The sequence below is a fragment of the Dunckerocampus dactyliophorus genome, chromosome 19 (assembly GCF_027744805.1).
Source record: "Dunckerocampus dactyliophorus isolate RoL2022-P2 chromosome 19, RoL_Ddac_1.1, whole genome shotgun sequence".
Lineage (NCBI taxonomy): Eukaryota > Metazoa > Chordata > Actinopteri > Syngnathiformes > Syngnathidae > Dunckerocampus > Dunckerocampus dactyliophorus.
The window spans coordinates 16,939,458-16,960,879 of NC_072837.1; the positions used below are offsets into that span (position 1 = coordinate 16,939,458).

The 21,422-nt window shown below is 44.1% G+C and overlaps 1 protein-coding gene across 2 annotated transcripts; it reads left to right on the forward strand.

Annotated features, from left to right (window-relative positions):
* The first annotated feature begins 294 nt into the window (after positions 1-294).
* Positions 295-21,016, forward strand: ttc13 (tetratricopeptide repeat domain 13). Of its 2 annotated transcripts, none has more exons than XM_054762285.1 (23): positions 295-519; positions 2,580-2,674; positions 2,757-2,832; positions 2,917-2,987; positions 3,079-3,144; positions 4,777-4,869; positions 4,978-5,094; positions 5,165-5,275; positions 5,349-5,431; positions 5,496-5,637; positions 5,819-5,993; positions 6,058-6,214; positions 7,524-7,654; positions 7,740-7,872; positions 9,432-9,524; positions 9,644-9,727; positions 9,873-9,957; positions 11,130-11,239; positions 11,317-11,452; positions 11,694-11,773; positions 15,493-15,571; positions 17,598-17,677; positions 19,837-21,016. In XM_054762285.1, exons 1-23 carry the CDS (start codon positions 348-350, stop codon positions 19,949-19,951), a joined length of 2,484 nt encoding a protein of 827 aa, XP_054618260.1. In that variant the 5' UTR covers positions 295-347; the 3' UTR covers positions 19,952-21,016. The 2 variants fall into 2 exon arrangements, with proteins under 2 accessions (XP_054618260.1, XP_054618261.1); XM_054762286.1 differs by having other exon boundaries at positions 11,133-11,239.
* Positions 21,017-21,422: the final 406 nt, after the last annotated feature.

Genomic DNA, 21,422 nt, shown 5'->3' on the forward strand with positions numbered 1-21,422 from the left:
TCCAGCATACCCGCGCGACCCTAATGAGGATAAGCGGCATAGAAAAAGAATGGATGAATGGATGACATAATCTTGACAAGGAAATAAACAAATCCACTGTGCTTCTTCCTACTCCTTTTCGGACATTGTGCAAATGTAACTACGTGATCTTCCTTCATGTAACTTCCTAAGCATGTTTGAAACAAATGCACCACACTATAGTTTTGAAAATGACCACTACAAAGGAAATATGACGTTGTGCATCACGTGATTATTGAAAGGGCGGTTTGACAGCCGCAAGGGATGCTGGGAGAGTGGGCGTGCTGCGGCAGCTCACTGTCGGCGCCACTCATGACATGTAGCCCAACATGGCCCCTGCCAGCCGGGCTGTTGTTGTGATTGCGCTCTCGCTGCTCTGCTGCCCTCGTCGGCCGGTCCTCGCCACCGAGTTGTTCTCCACGCTGAGGCTGTTCAACAGCGAGCTCCACAAGCAGGGATGCAGCTCGCTGTCCGAGTGGGAAGAGTACGCTGCGGACTGCGGTAAAAGTCTTGCTGTTCCTCCGCCACGTCCTCCCCGTTCAACCGTTGCTAGCTAACACACTTGCATGCTTACACAGCCAAGCTAATGACAACAAAGCCTTTGACAGCTCTGAAGCTACTCACTCGGGTGTTTCCATATGTCTTAAAGTGTTGCTCTAACGTTTGTCATTAAGTGTCAACGATGCTGTAAATGTAAAAAAACCCAAAACTTAAGAAACTCGATATGTCCCTATTACAAGTGTCAGTTAGCTTAACCCTTTGGGGGTCAACGCCAAACTCCATTCATAAAATTCGCAATTTAAGAGCTAGCGTTGCTACGCTGAAGTGACAGGAATCAGTCATTATCTTGTAGTTTTGTAAACGTTACCGTGTAATTTAAGACAAATCAGTTCAGAATGAACCGGTTTTACAAGTTGCTCATCCCTGGAATGATTTACTGGCAAGTTGTGGTGATCAGTTGAGAAATATCAACACGATCCTTTTATTTGTGCTTATTTGACAGGGACATCGCACAATACATATATTGCACTGTTGTCCCTGGTCAAAGGCAAAATGACCACAGGTTAAAAATACATTCCATGACTCTAATCCAAGAAATTAAATCAAATTGAAATCAGAATGAAAAGGACCATGAACAAAATGTAAAACATGGATGAATAGAACAACACCCAGTAACAAGTGCCAGCAGAAAGATCAGATCATCAACAGTCATATATTTACACAGCAGAGACAGGACTAATAACGACACACGTGGTCAGCCTATAACCATTTATTTACTTTAAGCTTAAAGTGTTTTAAAGTACTAGGGTCTCCAACACGTGATGGTAGAAAATTCCACATCCCTGCTGCTCTAATTGAAAAACATTGGATGTAAAATTAACATAATAGTCTCCTCTAGAGGAGGTTCTGGCGGACCTAACACCTGCTTCAAACACATGGCACATCTTATACAACAAACTAACAATGGCCAAAAAAAATCAACTCGTTAAAAGTTAACAATTTGTATTTTTCAACAATGTTACAATATCGGCAGGAAGGGGGGGTTTTGTGCAGAGCCTTGAGTGCCTGTTTATACAGACTTTGAAGTGGTTGTAGTGCTGTGTTGCTTGAATGAGCACAAGTTGTTATGCAATGTTTCAAATGAGAAAGCAAATCCCAGAATGCATATAGCGCTTGGCCGCATTTGTACTCATTTGATGGCGAATGAATGGAAACTGAGCGAGATTGAGTTTCACGGTTTGAGAAATATGCTCAGTGTTCTGTCCAACACCACCCGTAAATATTTGACACATTCTACTGTTAGAGTTGACGAGAATGAAACGATAGAAGTACTGTTATTTGAATCGTGCTTGGTAACCTTATCTGGCTGCAGCAGCGTGCACACATAGAAGGTACACGCCTACACCCTTGAGTGACACAAGTTGGTGCCAGTAAGATGCAGACACATAGCCACACACCACTGATCCACATAGGGGGAGGGTACCGTGCATGTGTGGGCGGGACTTGAGCACAGCATAACAGAAAAGGCCCTTCCTAGTTTGAGGCTTCTTTGTTGATGGACTGAAATCCAGCACTGAGCTTTGTGTCATCTTGCAATTACTTTGCTAAATATTGAAAATACGGAGAAGAGTGTCCAACTGCTCTCTTCTCAGGATGAACAAACTCGTACGTTTTCACTACTTCCCATATATTTTGCATATTGTCTCTGTCATACTACAGGTGTTTTTTCATATAAAGCATAACAAAGAGTATTCAGATTTAGTGTTAGACATGAATGCATCATCAAGGCCTGTGTGCATGTCTTTGAAATTAAAGGAAGTTTACTGGAAAAAGGATAAATTCCTCCCCCCCGTTACCCAGAAGGGTCGTAAGTGAGATTTTCAAAGTAAAAATGTTTGAAATTAAGAGTCACCGCGTAAACTTTAGTTTCAAATTTGTTAGTGGAGGTCCGCCACAAATAAATGAATGTATAGGAAACGCTGCGTTGTCATTGGTCTCCTGTGGAAATGCTGGTCATGTGAGCTCTTCCCACCGCAAGAAACGCTGACGTTTCCTTTCAGATTCGTCTGTTTTGCAGTTGGACGACCCAGACTGCGAGGAGGGAAGCAACCCAGCCTGCCAATCAGTTTTCTCGCTGAACGCAGAGAAGATTCTTGTGAGAACACGCATGCTCAGAACCTGTTGTTTGCTGTTGCATTGTGTCAGCATCGTGTATCTTCCCATCTGGTTGGTGACAGAATCAAGCCAGGCTGTTTATCGAGCAGAAGAAAATCCCCTTCCCTGTCGAAAACGCCAACACAAATGAGGAACTCGGTAGGTTCTCGCCCGGCTAACGTGCGATCAATCATGAACCCTTCTTGGCAGTCTGCTTAATCGCCTCGTTATGTGTCTTTGCAGCCATTGGCTACGTCCTGATCGGCAACGGCCTTTATGACGAAGCAATAAAACACTTGTCGCTGCTGCTGCAGGTGCATCTGAACCTCATCTACTCATATTATCATCATCATAACCTCTAAAGCTGAATGATGCTATGTGCTTTTGGGGGCGGTGGGGCTGCAGGGCGACCCAGAGCTGGTTAGCGCCATCTACGGCCGAGGCATCGCCTACGGAAAGAAAAGTCTCCAGGTGAGTGCCACAATGATAAGTCAGCACCAAAGCACCTCTTCCAAGCTTTCTTTCCAAATGTTGAGGTTTGTCTTGATTTGCGTTGATATTAGAGATGCACAATAAGACCGATAGGACACCGACAACCGATTTAATTTAAGTGTAGCTTGTGCACACCTGGAGGTAAGAAGGACTGGAACAAATTAGGATAGTGACCAAGTGTACCTGTTGATTTGTCCTAATGAAATATCATGACATTACTACTACCACATCATTACTATCAGGAGAACCAGAGTATAGAGCAGGAGGAGCCACCCGGCATTGCCCAGCAAAGTGCACTGTATTCAGACACATGCTCCGAGCAGCCAGTGTAGCACCACAGAAGTCCCTGTTAAACCTTTTGCACTTTTCAAACACCACGGTGCTGGCGTTTCAGGTGGCTGATGAGGTTTATTGTGTGCTTGATGGGTTTTTTTCCCCTCATTGCGGAGCATTTGGTAAAACTAGCATGTGAAATGTCTTCCTCTTAAATTGCATGTCTGATTTCAAGTGAGCTCAGGGGATGTTAGGACAGGTCGCCACAGGCAGTAGAAAAAAAGGAGTGCTTGATTCGCTCACCCGCACAGTGTCTGACCTCATTGGAGCGTTTTTAAAAATGACCATAAATTCCGTTGTATAAGCCGCAGGTGTGCACGTCATAAAATGGAATATTTAATGCACAGAAAGATGTTGCACAGAAAGATTTTTTTTTTTCCTAACTTTTGAGAATTTTTTTTTTTCCCCCAACAGTGCCTGGCGGACAGAGCAGAACAGTACACAGCTAGTTAAACAGTGCATGATGTAGATAGATAGATACTTCATTCATTTCCAAGAGAAATTCAGATAACAATAGCCTACCAAAAGAGTTGTTCATTGCCGTCCTCTTGGGAACTAAAACCACTAAAGCCTTCCTCTTCCGTGTCAGAATTGAACAGCGTCCTAATTCCTTCATCACCAACGTCTGTCTTTCTCTCTGTTGGCAGTAGTTGCAGCCTTTCGAAACCCGTTGAAAATAGTGTTTTAAGGGTTTGTACGAGACTTGTGCAAAAGTTTTCTGACAGTCAAATCCATCACCTTTAACTTGAAAGCAGCATCATATTCATTTCCTGGTGTGTTTTCTGTGATGGAAATATGTGACGACCAGGCATACCGGTACGTGCACAACGTGCTTGCATTCCGGTACAGTAGATGGCGGTATGCACCTAAACGTTGGTTGCGACCCGCCATAAACAAAAACAAGAAGCACGCGGTCAAATCCTAATTTGTTCCAGTCCTTCTAACCTCCTGGTGTGCACAAACTACACTGAAATCTAAATGTAAAAATATCTATCAGTTAAAAAATAGATAGTTATCAGTTGTCGGTGTTGATATTGGTCTGGAGTATCAAAAAGTTATTATCGGCTTGGAATTTAAAAAATTGTGCATCTCTAATAATAACCCGAGCCACATGCCACAAATGGCTCCTGGGGCCAGACTTTGGACACCCATGATTTAAGCTTGGAGCTGTGTGCGGTGAGAGACACATGTCTCCATTCACTGTTGTATTATTATTCCCTTCTTTTCAAGTCCGGGACCCGTAATAACTGCTGTCATGCAATCCTCTGGCCCTAACAGGACATCAAAAATGCTGACCTGGCGTTGTATGAGCTCAACAGAGTCATCACCCTGGAGCCCAACTGGCCGGAAGTCTATGAGCAGAGAGCAGAGGTGAGGTCACACCAGACAGGTCCAGTTTCCTGCTCTCAAAAACGAATTTTTTTTTTTTTTTTACCCATGTTCAGTTACACTAGCATTGGTGCGCTTGTGTGTGTTTAGATCCTGTCTCCTCTGGGTCGCATCAGCGAGGCTCTGGCCGACCTGACCAAAGCCATCCAGCTGCATCCGTCTGCTCGTCTCTACAGACACAGAGGAACGCTGCTCTTCATCTCAGAGGTTTCAACCATCAGTGCATGTGTTTGTGCGTGTGTGTATCTTCATCCTGACCTACTGACTGATCTAAAAGGACTATGTGGCGGCCTCAGAGGATTTCCAGCAGTCCTTGGAGCTGAAGAGGAATCAGCCCATCGCCATGCTCTACAAAGGCCTCACCTTCTTCCACAGAGGCATGCTCAAGGTGGGAGAATCTTTGTATCCATCAGTTTCATGTGCCACTTGCTCCTTTTGTGACATGTTTGTCCTTTGGCCAGGAGGCCATAGAGACGTTCAAAGAGGCGCTGAAGCTCAAGTCTGACTTCATCGACGCTTACAAGAGCCTGGGACAAGCCTACAGGTACCGACCGCTCCCTCATGTCCTCTTCATGTTTGCCCTTGATGTGTTTTACATCTTCGTGCAGAGAGCTGGGCGACTTTGAGGCGGCCATGGAGAGCTTCCAGAAGGCCCTCTTGCTGAACCAAAACCACATCCAGTCCCTGCAGCTGCGGGGCATGATGCTCTACCACCACGGCTCCCTGCAGGAGGCCATCGGCAACTTCAAGGTGGAGATGCTTCCTCTAGTCCTCTTCTGAGAGCTTTACTCATGCTGCCAATTGGCTGAAATTATACAACGATAAGATGATAAAAACTCCAATTGATAGCGCCAGCTTTTTTCTTGGTGTGCACATGACAGCCTGCAAATTGAAGGAATTGACTGTTGTCTCCTCGTGGGTTGGTGTGCAGAGGTGTCTCCAGCTGGAGCCCTACAACGAGGTGTGCCAGTACATGAAGGGCCTGAGTCACGTGGCCATGGGTCAGTTCTACGAGGGCATCAAAGCTCAGACTAAAGTCATGCTCAACGACCCCCTGCTGGGACAGAAGGCCAGCTCAGAATACCTCAAAGTCAAATACCTCCGAGGTTGGTGCCGCCAGTCTGTAGTCAGATGTTACACATGATTCCAAGTGACATCTTTTCCCACCAGAGTACTCTCGCTACGTGCATTCCCACCTGGACGTCCCGGTCGCCGAGTACAACGTGGACCAGGACTTGCCGGGGAACTTCAAGAATCACTGGGCCAAGAACCTGCCCTTCCTCATAGAAGACTATGAGGAGCAGCCTGGCCTGCAGCCGCATATCAAGTACGCTCGATACTAGGGGTGCATGATAATTATCGGGCTGATATCAGGAAATGATGTCATAACGATAAATCCGATAACATAAAAAAAAAACGATAATTAAAAAAAACTTGAACAGCCTGTCGTAACTTCCCCTGAGCTGACTTGTAAACGTTCATTCACTTCCTGAGGAAGACATCCTAGTTGTACCAAATGCTCCGCAGTGAGGGGAAAAAAAAAACATCGAGCACACAAAAAACTTTATCAGCCACCTAGAATGCCAGCGCTGTGGCGTTTCAAAAGTTCAAAAGACCTCAGTGGCGTCACACCAGCTGCTGGTAGCGTGTGCCCGAATACAGTGCACCTTGCTGGGCCACGCCAGGTGGCCAATCCCTCCTATATTGTGATTCTCCGGATAGTAGTGATGTGGTAGTAGTAATGTCATGGTATTTGATTAGGACAAATTATGGCTGGGCGATATATCGATATTTCTTTTCAGCACGATATAAAAAAAAAAACATCGTTATAGACTGGATATGCACTGTAACTCCGGAGAAGCTACACTTCGCTACAGGTGTCAACTCCCACTCCCACAGAGGCTAGCACCGTGCCCCGGAACAGGTACCCATTGCACCAAGAGTGGCTGTGGCTAGCTAGCACAGGGCTTCAGAGAAGCTACGACTGGCAGCGGCTAGCACTGTGCTTCGGAGAAGCTACACCTCTCACCAAGCACCATCTGCGGCAAACACCGAGGCGTGGCTACATTTAAGCCACATTTAACTGACCGACAACATTTGAGATGTTACCGAAAGGTAAACCTAAGAAAACTACAAAGCCAGTTCATGTAAATGGTGGTGCAGCATCGTTTCCTGTGGAAAATGGAGACAATGTGCTAATTGTAGCCTTTGTGCTGTGAAAGACAAACAAAATGCCAAGTATTTTTGAGTTGCTGCTGACATTTAAAAATTTCCTCTTGAGAAGGGCACTGATGTCATATTTTGTTCTTTTGTGCTTTTGGTATTAAACTCATATGGTGGACAAAATATTGGGTTATATATCGTATATTGATAGTCAGCATAAATATATCAGGATATGAGTTTTGGTTAATGTCGCCCAGCCCTAGGACAAATCAACAGGTACAGTTGGTGAAATCCTAATTTGTTCCGGTCCTTCTTAACTCCAGGTGTGCACAAAGTACACTTAAATCTAAAAAAATGTTACTGGTTATTAGTATTGGTTTGAAAAAAAACACAAACATGCATCCCTACTTGATACCAAAGTAGCAGCTGAGATGAAAATTTTCGTTTCTAAAATGTCTTTTCCCCGCTGGCAGGGATGTGCTGCTCCAGAACTTTGAGAGCTACGGCGCCGACATCCAGAAGCTGATCTGCACGGCCGACCACCTGGGTGCACTGATGCAGTACGACACGCCGGGCTTCTTGCCCAACAGGAGGATACACAGAGGTGACCCACAATGCATGACCCCCAGTGTTTAGTGTCTTTCCCAAACAAGCACTGGGGGCGGGGTTTATTTGCTTGCTTTGTGCAGCCATGGGTTTGGCCACGCTGGAGGTGATGCAGGCCATGCAGCGCACGTGGAGCAACGCCAAAGTGCGAGTCAACGGCAAGACCAGGCAGATGCAGTGGAGGGACATGTTTGACGTCGCTGTCAAGTGGAGGAGGTGGGAACTCCTGATGTGGTTATTTTAGGTACACAGGGGAACAGGCTGTTCCAAATAAGGAAGAATGACACTGTATAGTAACAACCAGGGGATGACTAGTGGATGTCGTGGTTGTCTACAGCAGGGGTTTCCAAATGGTTTCCCAGTGAGGGACACGTAGTGTAAAGGATGCAGCTTAGCCACTTTGATATTTTGTGGAGAGGGTCCAGTTTGGGGGCCTTAGGATCTCTTCTCTGCTATTGCAGACGATGTGGTCCTGATGGCCTCATCGGGCTGTGACCTTCAGTGTTTACTGGGGCGGTTTGCAGCTGAGTGTGAAGCTTCTGAGATGACACTCAGCACCTCCAAATCCGAGGCAATGATTCCCAGTCGGAAAAGGGTGGATTGTACACTGCGGGTTAGTAGCAAGGTCTTGCCCCAGGCGGAGGGGTTCAAGTATCTCGGGATGTTGTTCACGAGTGAGGGAAGGATGGAGCTTGAGGTCGACAGACGGATCGGCACAGCATCTGCAGTAATGCAGTCTCTGTACCGGACAGTTGAGGTGAAGAGAGAGCTGAGCCGGACGGCTTAGCTCTCAATTTACCTTTTGATGGCCATGAGCTTCGCGTCGTGACTGAAAGAACGAGATTGCGGATACAAGCGAAACGTACGGTGAGGAGCTGAGTCATCCGGGAGAGGCTCAGAAGAGCCACTGCTCCTGCACATGGAGAGGAGCCAGTTGAGGTGGCTCGGGCATCTAGTCCGGACGCCTCCCGGGTGAGGTGTTCTGGGCATGCCCAGCCGGGAGAAGGCCCCAGAGCAGACCTAGAACACGCTGGAGGGATTACGTCTCACAGCTGGCCTACTATTAACTTTGCTCTCTTTTTTTCCATTTTTTCATTTCCATTTTTTTTTTTTTATTTAATTTAATGTTTCAGCTTTCCTCTTCTTAAATTGTCTTCTCGTAATGTTATGGCTTTATTCCTATGGTACAACTATTGCCAAAAATTCCAACTTTATTGTTGTTTTATAACTCATTTTAATCAGGGCTTTCAAAAATAGCATGTTAACAGTGGTAACTAATTTATTTCATTAATGACGTTAACATTTTAGCGTCATTATCACATGACGCATCAAGCCACATCTCTGTTTGACGGCAGATGGAGCCACAATAGCATCCCCACACAGTCACACAGAATCTGCTGCTCTTTAATAACTTTATTCTGACCTGAACACATCAACAGCAGTTGAATTCCAACACCATATACGAATCTCCAACTCACAAACACCTCTCTAGCCCGCTCATCCTCGGAACGACACTTCTTCATTGTCACTAGACGACCACGAGATGCAGTCACTAACACTTCGAAAATCACATCAACGAACAGATTAACTGGATCCATGATTTTCTGTGGGAAAAATTGCCTCATGAATCGTTTTTTGTTGAACCTTTTAGAACAAATTAAGAACAAAAAAGTGTTTCCACTGTACTTTGACATAAGTGAAGTAGTTTTGTTGCTACTATCAGCGTTATCAATCATGTGATGCAATGATTTTGGAATATTTGTGACGTCTGGCAGGATTGCTGATCCCGACCAGCCGGTTCTGTGGTTGGACCAAATGCCCGCGAGGAGTCTGAGTCGCGGATTCAACAATCACATCAACCTCATCAGGTGACCTGACAACTTGGCTACACTCGGGCTGTGCCACTTAATCTTAGATAATCACTTTTCAAGGTGTGTGTTCCGCCCGGCGCCACGTTTCATTCATTTCCTTTCATTCCTTCCCTCAGGGGTCAGATTATCAACATCAGATACCTGGCGTACTTTGACAAAATCCTGGACTTCATCAAAGACCGAATCCTGGTCTACCACGGGTACTCCCACTCGCTCACATTTCATATTCCTTTGTGTCCCTTCTCTCCCACCAGCCGTATCATTTCCACGCCACAGCTAGCACACGTCTGACAGTTGTGTGTGGGTGTGCGTGACTCACTTCTGTGTCCATTTGGTCTTTCCCAGGGCGTACAACCCCAGAGGACTGGTAGAAGTCCGCCAAGCCCTGGAGAATGTGAATAAAGTGGAGGACCTCCTTCCTATCATGAAGGTAAAGATGAAAAGGAACTTTGGAATTTCAAAGAAAAGATGCTCTATGTTGGCTTTCTTATAGCGTAATCCTTTGTTTATGGCCGTTAATTGGTTCCAGATTCCTAACTTACCAATGGAATATTTGTATATATTTTCTTGCAAATACGTTTTTTTTAAACATTGTTGGAGCCCTCTAGACATGAAATAACACCCCTATAGTCACCTTTACACTCCTATTAGCCAATATAGTAGACAGAATAATAACAAATAAGACATTTAAATGGATATTGGATACTGATAGTGATAGATGGCATCTTTGAGATGAGGGCTGCACGGTGGTCTCGTGGTTAGCATGTTGGCCACACAGTCAGGAGATCGGGAAGATCTGGGTTTGAATCTGTTGGGCATCTCTGTGTGGAGTTTGCATGTTCTCCCCATGTGTGCGCATTGACTGGTGACCAGTCCAGGGTGTACCCCGACTCTCGCCCGAAGTCAGCTGGGATAGGCTCCAGCATAGCCGCGACCCTAGTGAGGATAAGCGGCATAGAGGATGGATGGATAGATGATCGGATGCATCTATGAAATTCAAGGCTTAATGAGCTCACAAAACCCAGTGTGTTTTCCACTTAACCAGTGCTAGGTAGATAGAGATATTCAAATCAACAAAACGACGGGGGTGCCCAGAATTCTACACCTGTCTAATTTTGTTTGGATGCATATTGCTTGTGTTAATCCAATTAACCTCATTTCACACCTGCAATACTACTGTGTCCATCACAATGACGTGATTTATCAAAATGAAATAGCAGATACAAACACCCAATGTTTTATTCATGAAAATGATGGAAATTGTCAGGGGTGCCCAAACCCCCGACAACTAACTTCCCCCCCCATATGGTGCCCCTGGCCAATAGCACTGATAAATACATTGAAACATTTACAGTTAGTCATGTAGATCGGTATCAGATGATCTCACTCATGGATGATCGGAGTCGGCAGCATAAAACCCTGATGGCCGCATCAGGGCTGTCCATTCCTTACCCCCACCTGTGCATCATCAACCATCTTCTCTCCTTTTTTAACAGTGAATTACAACCACCGCACTTGGTCCTTCTGCATTTTACTCTCCTTGTCAGTGTGAACGCATTCGTGCACTTAAACTGCAGCCTTTTTCTGTTTTGTTTCCTGAAGCAGTTTAACAGTAAAACCAGAGATGGCTTCACAGTCAACTCCAAAGTGCCCAGTGTGAAGGATTCTGGGAAAGAATATGACGGCTTCACCATCACCATCACTGGAGACAGGTATGTAGCGGCCGCTTGCATGTCAAATATCAGCTTGCACACCGATTCATGGCCTGCGTTTGTGCTGGGCCTGGCAGAGTGGGCAACATGCTGTTCTCAGTGGAGACGCAGACCACAGAGGAGCGCACACAGCAGTACCAGGCAGAGATAGAGTCCATCTACAGAGAGCTGACGGCCAAAGGAAAGGCCTTGATGCTCTCCACCGAGCTCGGGGTGATTATCCGATTATCTCATGAGAGATTAGACTGACTACCTTGTGTTCCACCAGAGAGAACATAAATTGTTACAAACTAGGACCGCCTGTCTGACGTCTGACTCTGTGCAGCAGAAAACAAAATGAAAGATCAGATTGAGGCTTTACTGATCCACAAGGGAAATTGCTTGGTTTATTGTTCCAGAAGAAGGTGTGCTTTTTTTTGGACTGTGATGACCTTTGCTCTTTTTTTTGTTTTAGGATGCAGATGCTGTGTGCAACTTGATCCTCTCTTTGGTTTATTACTTCTGCAACCTCATGCCGCTCTCCAGAGGCTCCAGGTAATCATCTACCAGTGATGTAGAAAAAAAAGACACACATCTTAGCAACTATGGCAGTCGTGTCCAAAGTGCGGCCCACACCTGTTTTTTTTGTATTGGCCCACAGCACATTCTAAAAATATAATTTAACAAGAACACTAAAACAGCAAGAAGGGGTTGTTTTACATCAAAAGAATTTATTTACAAACATAACACCATTAACCATTTACAATTTTCACGTTTGGAACTGAATGTGTGCGCATGCGTTAAAATGTCCCTACAGTGCGTAATCTTCTGCACGTTTTTCTGGCATAAAAGTGCTCTGAAATGTGAATACATTAGTGCAGAGTTGCATCATCACCTATTTTTGCCTCTCGTGCAAAAATACATAAAAGACGTATAAATAGGTTGTTCAGGATTACGTCTTTGGAAATGAATGAGTTAAGAGGATAGCCAAAAAAAAAAAAAGAGTAATTTACTTTGGTTCAAAGAAATGTTTCGAGTTTATTTTTGTAATAAAACTATTTGAAGTACATGCAAGCCTTTTCTTCTCCAGGAAAAGTTCTGGTACTTAAAGTCTGATGTAATGCTCCATCTTGGCAGTCACATTCATTCATTCATTCATTCTTTCAGCAGAGCATAAGAATATGTTGAATGCATGTGCCCCCACCCCATCAGGATGCATGTGTACTGCTAGTGCCTCCCGTATGACATTTCTGTGTATTTTGTGGTCTGATTAGCCAGAATAATAATGTCACACTTCCATAAAAGACATTGCACAGGCTGGTGTATAATAAATGTTTCTGCAAGATATTATAAGATATTATGCACTCAGACGGTAGGCGGAGCTTGCACACTAACCCGAGAAGCCACACTCACAGTGGCCTCATCTTAGGTTCTGCAATCTGCAAATTAAGAAAATGTATGTTTCTAAATTTGTTCTGTTCTGCTAAAAAGAAAATGTTAAAAACGATTGGAGGCATACTGAACATTAATAATAATAATATAGTTCAGTGGACAAATATTGATATTTTGTTATTTTTTTGTTTTTGTGTTTTTAATCATGAGGTTCACCTGCCTCACCTGACCGCACATCACGTCTGGTCAAAGTATATTCCTGCTGGAAAACCTGGAGTGAACTGCTGGATTCATAGCCGCAGCACTCTTTACATTGCAGATAGTGCCGTCAAGCGGTCAAAATGAGTTTTCTCCGTAGGGCGGCTGTGCTCTCCCTTAGCGATAAGGTGAGAAGCACTGTCATCCGGGAGAAGCTCGGAGTAGAACCGCTCCTCCTCCACACTGAGAAGAGCCAGATGAGGTGGCTCGGGCATCTACAGTCAAACCTGTCTTAGCGGCCACCTTTATAGAACGGCCACCTGCCTATAGCAGCCACTGAAAAATCCCCCGCAGCAAATTTACATGTTATAGACCCTGTGTATAGCAGTCACCTGTCCAACGAGGCCAGCGGCCACCCATTTTGTCTCCCTTGGTCAATATCTGACCGCATATAGCGGCATATAGTGACTCAAGTAGAAGCTTCATGCACGAAAAAGTTTGGTTTTTCAATCAATGAAGCCGTCGTGTGTAGACTTTAATTACTGAGTCCTAGCTCAGTCACAATCATTCACAAGATCCACACAAACTGTCAGTTGTTCCACATAAAAAAGCCGTCTTCTTTTGAGCTTGCTATTTCCTGGTCAAACATGTAACTTTAAGAGCATTTGCACCAAAACATTACCGCAAAGTAGGCTGGGAACAGGACCTGCTCCCAGTGACGCTACAAAAAAAAAAAAAAAAAACATACGCTAGCATGCATGCGGCAGCTGGAGCAAAACTGAGTTCGGTTGTACTTAATTGAAGTATTTTAGAATGTACTCACGTTATTTTTCATCCATCCTCATCCACAAATCCATCAAAGTCCTCATCTTCTGTATTCGACACAAACAAAGCCGTCTTCTTTTCCGTTCGCTACTAGTCTGTTAACTTCCATCCATCCGCTTCATCCTCATTAGGGTCACGGGGGCATGCTGAAGCCTATCCCAGCTGACTTCGGGCGACAGGCGGGGTACACCCTGGACTGGTCGCCAGCCAATCGCAGGGCACATATAGACAAACAACCATTCACACTCACATTCACACCTATAGACAATTGAGTCGCCAATTAACCTCACCTGCATGTTTTTTGGGAATGTGGGAGGAAGCCGGAGTGCCTGGAGAAAACCCACGCGCACACGGGGAGAACTCCACACAGAAATGCCCAGGGGAGAATCAAACCCAGGTCTTCCTGATCTCCAGGCTGTTCCTGTATTGGCCAACGTGCTAACCACTAGACCACCGTGCGGCCCGTCTGTTAACTTGTCAGTGTTATTCAGCTCCGAAGCAAAGAAGGAAACTTCTCCTGTTGCTTCTGCCAACTTTATTTATTGAACGCGGCCACCAGACAGCAGCTCAGAACACACACACATCTCTCAGCATCGTCTCTCCTTCCTGCTTGCCCACAAGGCAAAGGTTAAACAAGCCCTACTACATAGCTGTCCAGCCAATGCCTGTAAGAAATGACACCGTTTATTTCCTGGTGTGCACTGGTCAATACTGTAATGCCGCTTGTTGTGGGGAAGGAGAGACTCACGTCGCCGATGCACTTTAATGGCTTTATTAACAGCGGAGAACACTGCAGGACTTTACATCCACGCCAACATAAACACACTTCCCAACTCTCTCAAAACTCACAGCTAGCACTGAGCCTAGCTCTCCTGCTCGGGACGCCCACCATCACTTCCTGATGAACTAAAGCTGTAATGACACTGCCGTATAAAAAGTAAAATATTAAAAACAAGCGTAAGACATTACTAGCACAGCTTTGTTCTGTGGGTCGTGGATATATTCTATCAGTTATTATTAAGCCTCTAGCTTCCTTTTAGTAAGTAAAAACCTTGGCTATGATTGCACTACATTGTCATGTAGACCTACAAAGTACACTTGGAAGAACAAGAGGTGAATAAATGTATTGCAACTGATGTGAAACTGATGAGGGGTAGGATTAAATAAGCTTGGCTTCTTCCTACTCCTTTTTGGACATGCAAAATTGTGAATTGTACTATGTGATGTGCTACTGTTTGACTCATGCATGTTCAGGATGAATTAAAACCATGAACCATGAACCATGATAATAACAAGCCTAGTAGTGCTGTACAACTTTTATCCGCAGTCCACAATGCCCTCTACTGGTCAACATTATTATTATTATTATTTTCCCTTTTTTTCCCTCTACTGGTCAACATTCAAACTGGACGCCAACCTGTCTATAGAGGCCACCTGTCTATAGCGGCAACTTTTGCAGACTCCCTCTAGTGGCCGCTATAGACAAGTTTGACTGTAGTTAGTTTGCCTCCCGGACGCCTCCCTGAGAAGGTGTTCAGGGCACATCCAACCGGTAGGAGTCTTCGGGGAAGACCCAGGACACGTTGGAGAGACTATGTCTCTCAACTGGCCTGGGAACGCCTCGGGATCAGCTGGGAGGAGCTGGACAAACTAGCCTGGGAAAGGGAAGTCTGGGTTCCCCTGCCAGCAGATAAGATACCCGACCTCAGATAAGCGGTAGAAGATGGATGGATGGAGATTAGCGCCATCACACCATCAATATGCTGAGCCATGAATGTTTACTCTATACAGTCCCAGCATGAAGTGAAATGAAGTGTAGCTATAAGTGTATAACAGCTGGTGTGTGTGTGCGTGTGCAGCGTGGTGGCCTACTCTGTAGTGATGGGGTCGCTGATGGCCAGCGGGAAGGAGGTCAGCGGTCGGATCCCCAAAGGAAAGGTAATGTCACTTTTGTCTTAAATTGGTGATATATCTATGAAAGCGCTAAGATGAGCCTTCATCATCTACGGGTGCTCCCTGAACATGCAGTGCTTCAATCGCTGATTTAAAAAACAAAAATGGTGTCGACCCAACAGTTCTTGCTAAATACAAGCCAGTCTCCTATTTGCCTTTTTGTTCTACAATCTCTTGAGAAGATAGTTTACAGTCAATTGTTAGCCTTTCTGGAAGAGGTTTTCCAATCTGGGTTTAAAACATTGTACAACACACAATCAGCACTTGGCAAGAGTTTTGAAAGATAGATAGATAGATAGATAGATAGATAGATAGATAGATAGATAGATAGATGTATATGTGTACAAACTCTGGTGTGCTTTTAGACTTAGATAGATGTATATGTGTACAAACTCTGGTGTGCTTTTAGACTTAACTTCAGCTTTTAATACAGCGGACCATGAGTTGTTCTTGTCCGGCTTAGAGCGGTTGGTGGGCATCAGGGGTACGACACAGCTCTTACTTGGCAGATTGTTCTTTCCGCGTCCGCCTCGGTGAGTCCGTATCCTGCTCTGCACCTCTCTCGTGTGGAGCTCCTCAGGGCTCAGCGTGAGGCCCTCTTGGCTTCTTTATCTATCTGCTCCCACTTGGCTCAAAACCAGGGCTGTCCAAAGTGCAGCCTGCCGCTGTTTTTTGAATTGGTCTGTGGAATATTCTCCAAAATATCAGTTAAGAGGAAAACTAAAAGAGCAAAAATGAAAATATTAGCAGTAATCTTACGAGGATGAAGTGAAAATATTAAGTGAAATTTGTAATGTAGAAGAAAAGGTCGTAATTTTACAGGAATAATGTCATAATATTATCAGGAAAAATAACATTTTAGTAGCGTATACTGTAGTTGAAATATTAAAGAAAATATTTTTTAAGTCCGAATATTATAATAATTATTATACCTAATTTTTGGCAAATTAGGTTGAGGAAAATTTCTAATATTATGGGAATAAATTCCAAATATGATGAAAATAAATTCAAAACCGTATGGGAATAAAGTCATAATACTGCGAGAAGAAAATTTACAAAAAGTTGAAGTATTTGGAATATATAAAGAAAATAACAGCACTAATGGGGAAAATGAGCAGTAATTTTCCAAGAATAAAATGAAAATATTAAGAGACAGAGTCATTGTATTACGAGAAAAACTACAAGAAGAAAATGGAAATATTTAGAAAATGTACAGCAAAATCTTATTTTAGAATAGGGATGCTCCAATCAGGGTTTCATGCTGTCGATTCCGATACCGATCATCCATGAGTGAGATCGTCCGATCCCAATCACATGGATTAACTGTAGATTTTTCAATTTATTTATGATGAGCACTACTAGCCAGACAATTCCAAGGGCCCCTGGCAAAAAGATAATTATTAAAAATAAATGGGCGGGAGTGAAAAAAGACAAGAAGTGCGTTTATTCTTGCACACAGCTCATCTTAGACATTCTCAACTGTGCTTGTTTTAAAGTGCTTCACCAGTAAAGTTGGTTTGGGTGAGGAGAATATGTGAATTTAGCAATTTGATTCTCTACTTGGGGACAGCGCCTCGGCCTTACTTGATGCTCCATGCGTGCGTCACGACAGCCATGCGTCCTTTGCGCATTTGCTGAGAATGCATCCCTTCCGCAAACTGGGCCCCCCACCATGGATCGTGGGGCCCTACGCACAGCATGTGTCCTACGTGTATAGTTGGGTGGGGGGTGGGTGGATGGGAGGGGGAAGATGGGGGGATCACTGTGCCAACCCGCCCTGTCTGCTGTGCCTGCAGCGCCATGTTCCCATAGTTACCAAGGCAACATGCAGCAATAAAAGCAAGAAATAAGCAGCTGTCAATCAGCCCATTATACTGATCAGCCCATTGGGAAAACTCCTGATACTCCCGAGGGCCAATACTCCCCATCTTGACCAAACGGAGGCTAACCAGAGCATAAATGCCAAGTGTGAACGCACTCTTGCTTTCTTCTGATTTTTGTTTTGGTGTAGCTGGTGGACTTTGAGGCCATGACCACGCCCAGTCCAGACGGCTTCAGTAAAACAGCAAAGAGCTGGATGAACCTCAGGAGGTGAGTCATTTATACATTCAAGGTTGTTTTACTATATATACAGTACACTCCTGATCCAAATCTTAAGAGCAGTTGAAAAATGCACTGTTGGCTCTGAAGCAGATTCTAAGTAGAGCTGAAGGATGCAAAAGAATGAGACAAAAAAGTAATTTGTTGCAAAGAAGCATTAAAGTGAAATAGACTGTTCATCAGCTGATCAAAAGTTTAGGACTATACCTAAAAAAAAAAAAAAAAAAAAAAAAAAACTGAAACCCCTCTACAGTGGAGATAAAATGTATAAAAAACGAGTGAGTAATGAGTAGCTGTGCCATTCTTGTTAATGGGGTGAAAAATGGCTTTGGGCATGCTTGATGCCAGTGTTTCCAGGAGGCTAGTGGGAATGTTGCTCCAGGTGGTGAAGATGGCTTTACGAAGGGCATCCACTGTCTGGAACTGATGTCCGTTTTTGTAAATCCATCCCCAAATGTTCTCCATTGGATTCATATGAGGAGAACACGCAGGATGGTCAAAAAAAGCGAGCGTATTCCTCTAGAAGAAGTCCTCCTGTTGAAGAACTCATTACCACACAGACGAGGACCTTCAGTCACGAGGGATGCCCCCTGCAACATCTCCACATAGCCAGCTGCCGTTTGACGCCCCTGCACTACTTGAAGCTCCATTGTTCCATTGAAGGATCATGATGGCGCCCCCGCCACTGTGCTGCGTGGTAAACATCTCAGGTGGAATCTCCTTGTCATGCTAGTAACGTTGGAAGCCATCAGGACCGTAAAGAGAAAATAAAACTTTCTTCAATGTCCCATGTTTGGTGCTCTCCTGCAAATTCCAAACCTTGAAGGAGCCTTTGAAGAGCTTTTTTCTTCTTAAAAGCCTTCGCTGGCAGATTAATGGCGTCTGATGGTTATTGGACTGCACTCGGCACCAGTAACAACCTTCATTTGGGCTGAGGGTGGTCCCGTGTTTTGATGGACAGCCTCTGGCTCATTTTTTTCGGTCTACGACTTGACTTTTGTGTTCCATGAGCCTCAGGGTGTTTGAACAAGTTTCAAATGACTGTCTTACTGCGTCCAATCTCAGCAGCAAAGGCGCGAGAGGCCTTTGTTATGTAGCTCAACAATTCCACCGTGTTCAAGGAGAAAGCTTTTTTGCCTTGGCATCGAGAGATCATGACAGTGCCTTTTTTTTTGATCAGCTGATGAACAGCCTATTTCACTTTAATGCTTCTTTGCAATAAATTGCTTTTTTGTCTCACTCCCATTTCTTCTTTTGCATTTTGAAGCTCTACTTAGAACCTCCTTGTCTCACAAGGAAAAGTACACTTTTTTGGAGTGTTGCCCATCATCCACAATCTTTGTGAGACATGCATTCTAAAGATAAAAAAAATAAAAAGAGACATTAATGCACATAATAGGACACACCTATTCCGCCTAGAAAGGCTGCTATTAAAACACCTCCAAAAAGCTCCAACAAGGTTTTATGGTTTTCTATCCATGCTGTGAGCATGTAGTAACAGGTACATTCATGATAACATGGAATACTTACACTATTTTGCTCATTGTATTAGCAGAAATTCCTTCCCTGGTGGATTGACTTCACATAGCAACATACAGTAGAAAGGAATGCTACACCTAAAGTCAAAAACAAAAACACAGCAGCAGTGGCGGAAGCTCCAATATGTAGCGTTACCTTTCGCTAGTGGCCTGAGGCATTGAGTGAATGTGTGGTGGTAGCTAGCCGGTGTGGTGTGGCAAGGTGTCAATACACTAGTAACGTAGTTCTTGGGCGTAACAATAGTAATACCAATAATAACAATGTCGCTGTAGCTTGGTTTACATGCAGGTCACATTATGGAAATGGGGCCTGTTGGAGGTTTTTTCTGAAGGCTTTATAGGTGGAATAGGTGCGTCCCATTATGTTCATTCTTAGCTGCCTCTTTTCATCTGTTTTTATATCTTTAGAACGCACACAAAAGAGAAAGACGTGTTCATGTTTCACATTGGGATTGCAGATGAGGGCAAAATTGCAAAAAAAAAAGTGCACTTTTCGTTTTAAGATCAAAATGTAAATTCTGGTTTTAAAATCTTGATCAAGAGTTGAACATTCAAGTCATAAAGTTATTTTTCATTTTATATAAATTTTACAAGCTCTTTCTGGCCCCGCAGTTTACCCACTTGGTACCAGAATCTTCCCTCCGTGGCAGAGACCTTCCCGTCCACCAGGACCATGATCGAAGTCCTCAACACGGACTCGTCTTCGCAATGTTCAAAGACGTCTTAGCACAAGAGCTGAAGTCTCCACAGGTGGTCGTCTTCTGGAGCAAAGCCACATTCCACAGTTCATTCAAAAAAAAAAAAGTTGCACAGTGGAACCTCTAAAGTCCGACACAATCCGTTAATCTGCCTCTCCTTTGTTTGGAAGAAATAATCAGAAAATGAATTAAGGAATCAAATAAATCCTTACAAATAAATCTCAAGTCCAGTCAAGCTGTCCCCTTGTAATGAAAAATGAAGTGGAGGTCAAAGTGTAAGATGATCTTAATTATTGCTGTTCCAGTCTTGGTGACAGTCACACATCTTTTAACATTTGGAATATTATAAGTCTTTGAAATGAAAAACAATACTGGTGCTTTTGCTGAAAACGACGAGTGTCCCATTTTTAGAGTTTCCGCTGTTCGCAATGATTTGGTTCCCCTTAAAGCTGCAGCACATGTTTTGGTTCATAATCATAAAAGCTGCACAAGGACAAGGAGGCTGACGGCACGGGTAAAGTTCTACTTGGTTCAGTGTCAGCTTGAACATGTGGTACCAGTGGAACCACCTGACTTGGCTTTTCCTGACGTTTGAGATCGCTGGCACATCTCCAGGCTGTCGGAGACAAAGCACAAAGTAAAAGGAGCACACCGAGTGAGGAGCACACATCTTTCTAGAAAAAAGCAGAGCGTTGCGTCATCGCCAACGTTTACCTTTGATTGTCATGCTCATATAAAAAACCTTTTAGTTGGGAGGTTGAACGTGTCAAAAAGTGGAAGCCAAGCGATGACATTCAGTGTATTGTGAACAAAGAAGTGATGTTTACATGCGGTTATACTCCAGCTGCTATCAAGGTTGGTTGAAGCACAGCAACCAAGAAGTGTTCATTGCAATTCAATTTGTTTTTTGACGTCTAGTGTGAATTCTCCTCTGAATGTTTCATTTCCACAGCAGCGGCTGACAAAGAAGTATTTATTGTTGTTTTGTGCATTTCCATACAGCACTTAAAAAGTATCAAAGATTGTGTGGTTATACCGCAAAAGAGAAACTTGAAGGAGTGAATGTTCCCCAGCCAATAAAGTGCTTAACCATATTTACTGATCTCACGCTCGCTCTCTGGGATTTCATCTAAAGCAGGAAATGCATAGCAGAGAATGTTAAAAAATGTTTCCAGCCAGGTCCACATAGTGACAAATGAATGTACAGAAATACGCTAACAATTGCATCTCAGCTTTGTGATAGAGCTGAAAAAGCCTACTAGTATCACCCCCCCCCCAATTCTTTGCAGAATTGTCATTCAGCCACATTGGAGGGTTTTCCAGCATGAAGCGCCTTTTTAAGGTCATGTCACAGCACCTCTATAGGATTTAGCTCAGGACTTTGACGAGGCCTCTCCAAAGTCTTTTGTTTTTCTTCAGCCATTCAGAGGTGGACTTGCTGGTGTGTTTTGGATCATTGTCCTGCTGCAGAACCCAAGTTGGTTTCAGCTTGAGGTCACC

Excerpts from the sequence above, each read along its gene's own strand:
- ttc13 (XM_054762285.1), top strand. The coding sequence starts at position 348 with ATGGCCCCTGCCAGCCGGGCTGTTGTTGTGATTGCGCTCTCGCTGCTC. Across the intron at positions 7,655-7,739 it reads CAACAGGAGGATACACAGAG|CCATGGGTTTGGCCACGCTG; the intron begins GTGACCCACAAT and ends TGCTTTGTGCAG. Across the intron at positions 9,958-11,129 it reads ACCTCCTTCCTATCATGAAG|CAGTTTAACAGTAAAACCAG; the intron begins GTAAAGATGAAA and ends TGTTTCCTGAAG.